At 31.5% G+C, this 12,332-nt stretch overlaps 1 protein-coding gene across 3 annotated transcripts in view; it reads right to left on the minus strand.

Moving 5' to 3' along the window:
* The window catches only part of LOC141461831 (uncharacterized), a 93,450-nt gene extending 82,617 nt beyond the window's left edge, over positions 1-10,833 (minus strand). For 2 of the 3 annotated variants that reach the window (XM_074143203.1, XM_074143202.1), the window contains exons 1-4: positions 10,611-10,833; positions 8,359-8,518; positions 3,455-3,689; positions 1,462-1,578 (exon numbers count right to left, since the gene is read on the minus strand). In XM_074143203.1, the coding sequence (XP_073999304.1) occupies positions 1,462-1,578; positions 3,455-3,689; positions 8,359-8,518; positions 10,611-10,786 (688 nt within the window). In that variant the 5' untranslated portion in view covers positions 10,787-10,833. The remainder of the gene's footprint in view (positions 1-1,461; positions 1,579-3,454; positions 3,690-8,358; positions 8,519-10,610) is intronic. The other variant, XM_074143206.1, reaches the window with a different exon arrangement.
* Positions 10,834-12,332: the final 1,499 nt, after the last annotated feature.

Consider the following 12,332-nt stretch of genomic DNA (forward strand, 5'->3'; position numbering starts at 1 on the left):
ATAATAATAATAATAATAATAATAATACTTTATTTGAAAAGAAATTATAATACAAACATAAAAAAAGAAGAAAGAGAAAAGTATTCTACGGCAATGGAAAACCGTCTGCCGGAGGTTGATATACATATATAAAATAACAATTACAAATTGCTTTATAAATTGACTAAATATTTAAAAACAAAAACTGCTAAAAGAGAATACAAAAGATGAGAAAAAAAAAAAAATAAATAAATAATAATACAAATAAAATAGTAATAATAAGCAGAAAAAAAAAGAAAGATTCTCTTAAAATAAATTACCATTTTCTATAACAATAATAACAATAATATACTAAATATATGAACTACTATGAATTACTAAACTAAGTACACTTAGTTAAAGCAAAAAGAACCTGTAAAGTGTAATACAAAGAAAGCTTAATCAAAATTAAATTCCATGATTAAATTGTGTCTATATTGCCAGGCGTGTCTCGCAAAACCAATAATCCCAATGCAGTTTTCGCCATTGAGCATCAATATTAACTCCGATCTAGATAATTTGCCACAACCAACATAAAGCCTACGTATCTCCGAGAGAATGGAGCAGTCTGCCAAAAAATGACAGACATCCTCCCTCGCCCGAGAGTTACACAGAGAACACAAGGAGTTACTTCTCTCAACCCAAGGGGTATAATTTAAATAGAGTAGCTCACCACGAAGTCTGAATAGCCAACCAAGTTGACTAAGCGTTAGTTTCGTTGAGCTGGACACCAAGCTACAAGGCTTGACAGAATAATCCAACTCTTTATACAATAAAAACCTCGTAGAGCAACGAGCCAACTCCACACACTCCTCAAGATGGTGAATCCCTATTCTTTGTACGATGGCCGTTAGTTGCGTCCGCCAATTAGACATATTTGCAATGGATGAATCAAATGCACAAAAGAAGCGCTGAGCTAAAGAAGACCAGTGCTTAAACCAAGAAATTTTATTTTTAATAATCTCCAAAGCCAATATTTTGGGAAGGCGATAATCGGGCAAGTTAAGAACTCTTAGACAGTAGCTAAAATGTAAAGAAAAAGTAAAAACCTTAATAAGAGTTGTGGACGTTTCAATAGGAAGCATATAATTAGGGGTCACTGAAGGCAATCTGAAAACTTTTTTAATAAAAAATCTTTGAAACTTTTCTAATTCTTCATACCTTTGAAAGCCCCAAACCTGACATGCATAACAAACCACGGTACGAGAAACAGCATTAAAAAATAACATAACATAATACAGGAGCTGGATAAATATAATATATTGAAATGGTTATTTAGTGAATATACGTTCAAAATTTAAAGCACCTAGTACATTATTTTTGCAGAAATCTTGCCTTGCAAACTAATATTAAACCCCAAATTTAGAAAAATAAAGAATAGATTTGAGACAGTTGTAAGTATTAAAGGATTCTTACACTCGATATGAAAATATGGATACTTACGAATTTCTTCAGAATCATCACGCCACAGGAAGAATTTGTTGTACACGTACCAACACCATTCATTGTACGGCAATAATCTTTGCAGACTTAGATTTATTATTCCTCGTCTCATTATTTCTGAAAAATATATATATTTGCATACGATCAGTAAGGGCATATCCTACTGGTTCGCGCGAACCGTTTTTATGAAATTATGAAACCTTAGGGAACCGGTTATTAAAAATAAATGAATTACTCTTGTCTTCAGCTTTGTATCGTGCTACATACCCTGCAGTGTTGCAACTGTAGACCGCCTAAGTGGGGAGCCGTACAAAATTGCATCCGCGCCGTAATCTGTGTAGCAATAGTGTAGGCTGCAATAGTGTTAGGGCGAAAGTACAACATATCGAAAAAAAAAGAAGAAATATCTGTCTACATCAGCGTTTCCCAACCTTTTTTTGGCTCGCGTACCACTCGCTAGTTCATCATGCTAAATTGTACCACTTCATAAAAATGATTGTATTTCGTGAAATTTGTTATTCCGAGTGTGTTATTCTATTATTATTATCTTTATGTGTATAGAGATACAATGTATCTGTTACAAAGGAGTTCAAGTTCATATTCACTTTATAAACTTCGTAAAGTGTAAGATCTTAGTTTTAAAACTCTTGTATAATTAAAAATTGCGTACATATTTTTCTCTTCAAACCTATTAATTAATTTACAAAGTTCTTCTTTAGGATTATTATATTTGTTTATACGGAGTAGGATTCTAAAACTTTCATAGACTGGGCAGCTGATAAACAATTAATGTTTCCGGCTCGTTCTTATTACACATTAAACAATGATCTTTGGGGTTTGATTGTAGAAATTACATTATTGATTTTTACATTTAATAACATAAGGGCCACCCAAATCTTATTTCAGAAAGAAATTCTTATAACTTGAAAAGAAATGAATTTATCTAAATATTGTTTGTCCAACATTTTGTAATAAATTTTGAGAATTCCAAAATACATTAAACATAATGTTATTTACTTTATTTAAATCAGTTAAGTGCAAGTGTTCCCTGTTTTATTACAGAAATATTAGGTTTATGATATAAGCATTCTAATGAGCAATTCTAATTCTAGAAGGGCTTTCGAGTTTTGGAAAATTTTAATCCTGTTAAATGTGCTATTATATTTTCTCGTATATCTTGAGATAGACTAACCTTATTACTGTACATATTCATAACTTTACTGTATAATATTATTAATTAAAATAATTTTTATGAATTATAGGAAACAACGTTTCTAAGATATTTTTATGATTTAATTTTTTTAAATTTTGTATGTCCGCCATTATTGATTATTTTTCGCGAACCACCAACCAGCAACTCGCGTACCACAGGTTGGGAAACGCTAGTCTACAGCGTAAGTCTAAGAACGTCAATGATTCTAACCAATAAGGAAGGCAGACAAGGCAACAGCCACTGGGATGAGAATTTAGAAATAGCTTTCTTAATCTTCTTGAATTCGAACTAATTTACCTTGGCAACCAATAACAGCACCGTGCAGGATGACAACAAAAGAAAAGCTTCATATAGATGCTAATTGTTAAAAGAACATGCTCAATTTCTGCAGACATAAATTGTCTCCCTGTATTCAAAACAAAAAACGTATTTAAACAAGGGCCTAGTGAAAGAAAAGAATTCACGGAGGAGGTACGAACTATGTGAAGTTGTGAATGTGATTTGGCTATAAGGGCCGTGTAGTTAAAATGGCGAAAGTTGAAAAAAAAGATTTTGATCTAGTAAAAAATTATAATTGGCCAAAAGTTGTTGAACGCTGCACTGTTGTAGGATATCCTAGTTGCTCGTGATTGTTATTCACGAGGACAGCGTAATGTTGGTGGTTTTTAATGTTCCCATTTTTTGTTAGAAAAACATTCTTTTTTGTTAGTTTGCCTATTCCATAATTTTCTTAAAATAATTTTTCGGTATAAGGACTAAATTTCTGTTAAAATCACCTACCTTTTGGTATTTTAAAGTTTCCTTTATAATTCCTAACTTGCATTTTGTATTTAAAATTCCTGGAGCGGTAGGTTCTCAGATGTACTGCGGAAAAGATGTTACCTTTGGGTTTATACTTGGCGATAGGGTTTACCCAACGATTGCTTTGCCGCTTCTTAAAATACTTGGTAAATTTATCTTTCGCATTTGCCAAACTATTATTTAGATATGGGTGAATGGTGCCATCAGCTAAACCCTGGAAATTGTTAAAAATAAAATAAAATGTTTGAACCATCTTCTTTCTCCAACTAAAGTTACTTAAGTTCTAATATATAAATTGATCTTCAAACTTGCATATTTACTGAAAGTGAATTAACTTCAATATTTTTTAAACATTGGCAGGGCCGCAGCGTGAAGGTGAGCAGTGTATCCTGCTAATTGACGCCTTGATTGAGGAGTCCCATTCAAATAATAATAATAATAATAAATCTTTATTTATAAATACATAAATTTGACCAAAAATTACTTCTTGGTATAATTGGTTGCCTTCTCAGATACAGAGAGCAGTTGATAAGCCTCCTGGCTAACCTGGCTTGCGAGCTAGAGGAGGCATAGTACATGCTTCACAAATTGAGTAAAGTGCGTTATTTGATAAATTAAGGAATAAGTTTGATCCTTTACATGAAAGATATTGATCACTTAAATATGTGGCAGGAGGTTTCCAATTTTTTTTTGGTAATTAAACGCAACTCTCCCAAAATTACCAAATAATTATTAAACCTTCTTGTTTGTAACAGATGTAAAATTAATTTTTAGCCATTTTGTGTATGCTTGAGAACATCTAAAGCTCTTAACATTTGATTTTTCTTAGAAAAATCACTCGGAAAACTACTTATTTCCCGATATTAAGAAAAATACTAACTTTACTGACTTGGTAATATTTTTAGTAGAAAGGGGATGAAAAAATACATAAAAATGACCTATCGCGTGCTCTTCTTTCTCTTTGATAACAAGTTAAAAAATTGAAATATGATTAATAAATATCAGATTTTGAAATGGCCTAGCTCCTTTAATTTTTAAGATATAACTTTCATAACTTTATATACTCATTAAAACTGTGTATATGGAAATGGGGATCAACTGCGAACCCTCACTTTTGGTCGCGCGTCAGCCGCTTATACGGACAGGAATCTAAAATCAAGTCACATATTCTAAAACTAGAGGTGACGGGCAACAAATTTTAACTCTACGATTTTTTGCTCAGATCAACCGTTTAGGCATGAAATGCATTTGAGCCGTCTTAAAATGAACACCCTGTATACAGGGTGTATGCGGAGGAGTGATCGAAACTTCGGGAGGTGATTCAGCAGCTCAAATGCAACAAAAAATATTCTATTCACTATGGCCTGATTCTCAATAGGGTCTAAGATATTTGCATTTTTAACTTTTCCGTCGATATTCGCGTTTTCCACTATAAAAACGGCCGTAACTTTTCTATCCTTTATCCTACAACAAATCTGCTTATTCCAAACGAAAGAGCATTAAATTTCCTACAAAATTTGCTCAATACCGAGCCTCAAAACGTTTCTTAAAACAATGAAATTTTTACCTTAATGTCTAAAAAATTCGTTCTCGATGATTTTTGTTAAAATTTTCAACTGCATTTTGTCAATGATTAATGAATCAAGAAGTCACATAATTTCAGAAAAAGTTGCGCATTTATTGAGCTTCATGGCCATATGGATTTTATTTGTTATTAATAAAACTCTACCCCGAACAGAGGGGTGTAAGGGTGTAATTGCAGAAAACTGGGAAGATTCGTAGCGGACATTTCACTACTAATTTACTCAAATGCCAATTTTTGGAGAAGGAACAAAAAGAAAAGTAACCATTTTAGTTTTTAACAATCATTATTAAATAAAACGGAAGTAAAAAATAAAGTAGCAATAAAAAGCAGTAGTAGACTACAATTGTTGGTGCAACTTATTTTAATGACATAATGGTGGTTTTTTTAAAAAAATTAACTTTCATATTTGGACTTTCAAAGATTTTCTGTTTTCGATTGTGCTTAGAAATCTGCACGATTACAATTCTATCAGTTATAGAGCGTAAGAGAAAGTATAACAAGCGGAAAGGTAGACTCAAATCTATTGCCAGGAAGTAAGGGCTAGCGGAGAATATCTGCTTTTACTGATGCAGAGTCGAAGGAGGTGCCTGAGAATGCTAAAAATCATTCAGACAGACCATGGAAAAGTCAAAGCCATCAAAATCACATTTAGTTTGGTTAAACGAAACTGTCCGAATTATAGCCACTGCCTTTATCATATGGACTCAATATTGTTTTAAAATATGGCAGCGAAGAGGTGGCAACACTTAAGCTACGTCAGGAGTATTGCGCGGTAAGTGAATTTTATCAATGTTCAAGGTAATCACTATGATGCTCAAGGTTAGAATGTCATGTAAATGATAAGCACCACTACCTTGGCTACCTCATTGCATTTCGTAAAATTTAGTAATATAATTAGACCAGCGCCCAAGCCAATATCTCTGATTATGGCCAAAACTACAATGAGGTCCTCCGCAATAAATTACCATTAAATTTACTGTTTTATAAATCATAATACAAGTAAAATTTAAATAAATAATACAGAAATTAAAATGAACAAACTGAAAAGTATCAATAAGAACACGTAAACCAATATAAGAATAAGTTTTTCATTCTATTTCTGATTTATTAAATTATATTAATAAGAAAATCTGCTCTATTGACAAAAATGTTGAATTAAATTTAGTATTTCCTGTAGGATATACTCGTAGATGATCGTTTTTATCAACTGCAATTAGAAAATCAACGGCCTTCCGATGCCAAATCTCTTGCACTCTCTTTAAGCTTCATTGCGCGTTTTTAAGAAGTCTTCAGTTACTAAGAATGAAGACATAGCGCCAAATATATTAATTACTCCATACAAATCCTTAAAACATGAGATTTTTCTGGACATGCTAAAAGCAAGTTTTGTAGTTTCGGTTTACAAATCTAGAGATAATAGGGATGCTACAAATTATAGACCAATTTGCATTCAATCAGCAATTGCGAAAATTTTTGGAAAGTCTGAAATTGATATCCTTCGGTCTTTACTCGACAATCTCATCCTCCAGTGAGGACGGCTTCCATTCTGGTAGGTAAACGCTCACTAATTTGTTACTATTAGAGGACTACGGTGAGCCTTAGTTACTGCCAAGCAGGTCGATGGTCTCAATCATTCCAAACTAACTCAGAAACTATCTCATTGTGAAATTTATGGATCACAACTTGACTGATTCTATTCCTACCTCACCGCAAGACATCAATCTGTTAAATATAAATCAGTAATGTCGGAAGAATTTCTTGTATCATCTGGTGTACCACAAGGATCTATTCTTAGCCCTTTTTTATTCAAAATTTGTATCAACGATATATCTACATGACTCAATTCAGTAAACTTTCTGCTTTTTGCAGGCGACTTAAAGATTTATACTGCCATTAACTCCGCGGATGACTTTCTCCTCCTCCAAAACTCTCATCATAGACTGAGTGTTTGGTGTGATGAAAATGATATGAGCCTTAAACATGTTGAAATGTAAGGTAGTATCCTATCATCGTAGTCGGACGTGTACCAGCTTCGATTATTCTCTTCAAGCTACAACACTAACTAGATCTAATGTAGTGAAGGACCTTGGTGTTATGTTCAGTGCTAACCTTTCATTTAACCTCCACATGAACTCTATAGTCACAATGGAAAATAAAATGCTTGGCTTTATATCTAGATCTACTCGAAACTTTAAAGATGTCAGAACCATAATTTGTCCTGTACAAAGTAATGGTACGACTTCAGTACTGCTCCGCTTTATGGTCTCCTTATCAGAAAACTTACGTTAACAAGCTCGCGTCACTTCAAAGAAGATTCCTAAGATTGCTCTGGTTTCGGTAGAAAAACAAAACCATGGCGAAAGTACCATAAGGCGGAATTTACTGGCTTGAATACTTTACTGTTTCGTAGAGAATCTACAGACTTAATTTATTTATTTTTATTTTCAAAATACTAAATAGTAATATTAACTGCCCTAAACTGTTATCACTGTTAAATTTTCACGTGCCAACAAACGGTACTAGACAAAGACAAGTGTTTTCTAAAGTGTGCCATAGTATAAATTATTGTATATTCAGTTCTTAACCAAATTAATCATCTATCCTCTGATTTTGTTTTATTCAACACTAACGTGATTGAACTGAAACGTTTTTTAAATAACTGATATTTCAATTATTAGTCACGAAGAAAAATTAAATTCCAATTAATTGTGCAATCATTAAAATTTATTATTCAGTAAAGAGTTTTAGTTTAACTGCATCATTCAATTTATTATATTCCTTAAAAGCCTAAAATCAATTCTTTTTCTTTTTACTATTGTATTATTAATAAATATATTTTATTTCTATGACAATATATGTATTCTATAAATTATATTTATGTTATTTACAAATTACATTAAATTATATTTCATTGTAACTGGGTGATTGTCCGTATTGTAAATAAATAAATGAAATCAATTCCATTCATGCTAATTATTTTAATTTATTTTTTTTTTTTAAAGATCCAAATTATTTGTTTTTTAAGTTCACTTTTGGGCTAAAAGATTTATCTTGATTGCTTCAGAAAGGAAGAACTCTTAAAGCAGTAATACTCAGAAAAGAGATTGGTTCAAGGGTGATTGGTGGTTGGCTTGCGGGTTCCAATCAGCCTGAGTGCCACTGTCAGTGTTGTCAACATTGAGAGAGTTACTGTAAGGAGACCTAATAGTACACTGTAAAAGCTCAGTAACCTAATTATATTCATATTAAACAAAATAATATTACTAATCTATTAAAAAAACAAAACAAAAAAAGATACCTTTGCGATATAATTCAATGGAAATTGATCAATATGTGGGACAAAAACTCGACTCGAGAACACTTTGAACTTTGGTATTTGTCCGATCTTCTTTTTGAATATCTGAGTTTGTGATAGACAGTTGTTCTTACAATATCGCACTAATAAATGTCCTTGCACCCTTTAAAACAAAGTAGAAATCATCAAATTGGTTAGGCAAAGAAAAAAGTAATGATCACAATTACTAGCTGGTCAGAAAGATCTTAGAATTGAAGAAAAAGGTAAGTTGTTTAATAATAGATAAATCTATAAGGCTTACTGCCTGGAACCAGGCAATCCCCCTAATTTCGAATAGAGTTACTGTAAAAAGACAAGTCACATAAAAGAAAAGTTATTGGCAGAATACCAATAAGATGTCACTGGTTTATATTAGTACTGCAAACGGGCACAGTGCTATGTCGCAGCAGCACATTACCAATTGAGAATATTTTTGCATTTTAAATTTAGTAGGTTTCTTAAAATCATTCCTAATGATAAAAAAATATTCAATTCCAAAAAGCTCAAGCCGTCATGCCTGATACATAACTGCATACAGACGTTTACGCAGTTGACAATAGAGGTGAGAATCAACGTTTGTCATCTGCGATAAATTAATAATAAATAATAACTCCGAGAAACCTAAAAACACTTCATTTCATTTTCAAACTGGCTACGTTTTCTAACAGCTATTCAGATTGTATTATGGTTTAACATTATATCTACTCAACAGGATGGTTTTCACACAAAAACGACATTGGCAAACCTACTCGTTTTTCATGATTATATATTAAATTCTCTTTAATTAAAAAAAAAATTAAAATTAATTTTATTTATACGGACTTTTCGAAGGCATTTGCCAGAAGTGGATCATTCCATTTTATTGCATAAACTACTACAGCTAGGCATGCATAGTAAACTGTTATAATGATTCGCAAAGGATATTACGAGTAAAACTAAAATCAACTATTTCTCAAGGTTTTAACGCAACATCAGTGGTTCCTGAAGGTTACAAATGGGTCGTGATGAATTAAAGATACTGTAAAAGAAAACATCTGCTTCTTACTACATAAAACTGGTGATAAACTTAATCACAGGTGAGATTCAAACAAACTAGTCTTGCATTATGATAAATGGTACATTATTATTACATCAAAATCTTCTATCTATTTCAATTGTATATCATCAAATTCTACTTTCAATAGACCTAGCACTTTGAAGGAACTTGGCGTTATCCTGGATAGTGAATGAAATTTTAATTAACACAATATTGCTCTCATAGCCAAAAGTAATAAAGCCGTAGGTTTTACTCAAGGTGTTACATACGCACTCAAGATCATGTAAACTGCGATGATAAGATTATCTGTTTTAGATCATTGTTCGCTGGTAAAGTCACTCTTGTAATCTTGCAGTAAATCAATCCAATAAATATTTTACGACTGATTTATCACAAACAAACTGAACAATACAAATACACTCCTTACGAATAATTGACTAGATCTCAACCTAACATACTATACTCAAAGGAAAATCTGAGGCTTATTACTTTTATTAAAACTAATTCATTCGCTCATTCAATATCCGCAATTAAAATAAAAATTCCATTTACCGCCCCATCTTAGTAGAAAATATATAGCATTTTCTAATGAAAGTCACACTACAAACTCTACATGAAACTTAGTTTTATACCTCGTACCACACAAACTATAATTAACTATACAAATATTTATATTTTTCAAGTTACTTTAAAATATTTCAACAACTTGAACTTGAATTTTTAAAAATTTGATATCCTAATAACGAAGTATTGAACTAAAACAAATTTAAGTATTGTCTTGTGACTATCTGAGTTTTGTTCCTATATTATTAGGATTATATATATTTTCTTAAATATCTTATTATATATAATAATATAGATTTTATCAGAATTATGTGATTCGTGTAAATTTAAATAAGTAAAAATATGTACTATTTATTAGTGCAAATATGTTCTTTGTGTTTTAGCTATAAAATTGTATAATCATTATTATTTTTATTATTGTGTGAGTTCATTGTGATGGGGTGACCAGAAAAAAATAAGTAAATATACATTTTGGATTAAAAAATCAAACACTTCGCTTTTTCTAGAGATGTAATCTCCCTAGAAATCCCGACAAGAAATCAACCAAAGGGGAGTTCTTAGAGAGATGTAAAAGTAGCCTAAAATAAAGTAGATTAGTATAAAACAATCAAATTACCTTCCTTGTTCGAGTACAGAGCCGACCAATTTTTCCAAGGCTTGAGCATTGGTAACGCATTTGGCATGGTAACGCCAATGCTTCGCCTTGACCCGATCCACAATGTGCGGGAAGTAAGGCATACCCTTATGCTCCATATCAGTTTTCACATCAAAATAATCCACTATTCCAGCCATTTTCAATTTTTTTCGATTACGTTTTTATAAAAAAAAAGTTCAAAAGTTAAATTCACTTTATAATATGTTACATAGCAACAACGCAATTTAATTTAAATGAATTTAAAAAAAAAAAAAAAAAAAAAAAAAGATTTATTATGAATTATTAAAATGGCCGTGCACAGTATGGAATGGTTAACATTAGGCTGTCTGAGGTGATTTATGTAAGAGAAATAAAACATAAAATATGAATATTGTAAGTAGAAAATATTAGGTAGAATGACCAGCAAATTGGTGCATTTTAGGCCTCACTACCAAAATTTATAGCAGTACTGGAGTATAATAAATATATATTAAATATATAAAATACATAAACATTAAATCGCTCGAATTTAGAATAATAATTTTAAAAACAAAGGAAAATGTGGAAATATTTGCTAAATTAAATGATCAGCAATTTGGTACATTTTGGCCCTCACTACCGACATCTATTTCTAGAACTAGAATATACTACATATTTGGTCCTATTAGTAAAAATAAAACAGAATACTAGTGCATTTTGAGCTCTCAATGGCGACATTTATTACTGAGCTAGCACATACATATTAGGCCTCAGAAAATTGAAATAAAAATTGCAAATACCTACAGCTTCTATAAAACTGTATCTCCATTTGTATCTCCATATATACCTTTGAAGAACTCCATTTGATACATGTAACAAAATGGGTGTAGTGCTTTTAGTGAGTTAGCTGGTCTATATTTAATTTGTTAATATAAAATTATTTGCTTTTTATAACAGATATAAATTATTGAAATATTATTTAATGGGATTCGAATTTGAGGGTAAAATATACAGATACTAGGGCGCCACGGTAGCCGAAGCGGTTAGAGGCGAGACCTACGAAGCTAATATGTATTGTGGTACTGGGTTCGATTCCCGGTTTTAGGCCTTGGATTTTATTTAATGGTCAATAAAAGAAATTTACAGTAAAGTATGTTTGCTAGTCGCCTCCGTCCACAACACCTAAAATTGGTAGTTGGACGTAAAGCCCCGCCTGAAAAAATAGGCGATTACTTTACTTTACTTTTTTTATACAGATACTATCAAATATTAATTTAGATTTTGATTTCAGTGCAAAAATGATAAATGATAATTATTCCAATTGGATTACTACTATCAAACAAACGACTTAATGTCTGAACATATTATAGTTAAGAACTAAACAGTAAGGTCTACTATCGTTGGTAACAGAATAAGAATTAAAAATTTCTGTTATGTTAAAGGAAAAGGTCAATCTGCTGTTTATGAAGGTCAAACTGCTGTTTATGAAGGACAAACTGCTGTTTATGAAGGTCAAACTGCTGTTTATGAAGGTCAAACTGTTGTTTATAAAGATCAAACTATCTTATGAATTTTTTTAAAGATTTACCTACTAACTGATAAATTCAATTTTACTTCTTGATTCAAATGCTAGAATCTGAACAGTTAATCGGATGGCAGTATACTATGCTATTTATGTTGAACAAAAGGGGAGATAGACCGTTGCTACAAAGTTACAGGTCAATC

Source organism: Rhodnius prolixus, unplaced genomic scaffold (assembly GCF_049639745.1).
Source record: "Rhodnius prolixus isolate KJV_2025 unplaced genomic scaffold, Rpr scaffold_12, whole genome shotgun sequence".
NCBI classification, from domain to species: Eukaryota; Metazoa; Arthropoda; class Insecta; order Hemiptera; family Reduviidae; genus Rhodnius; species Rhodnius prolixus.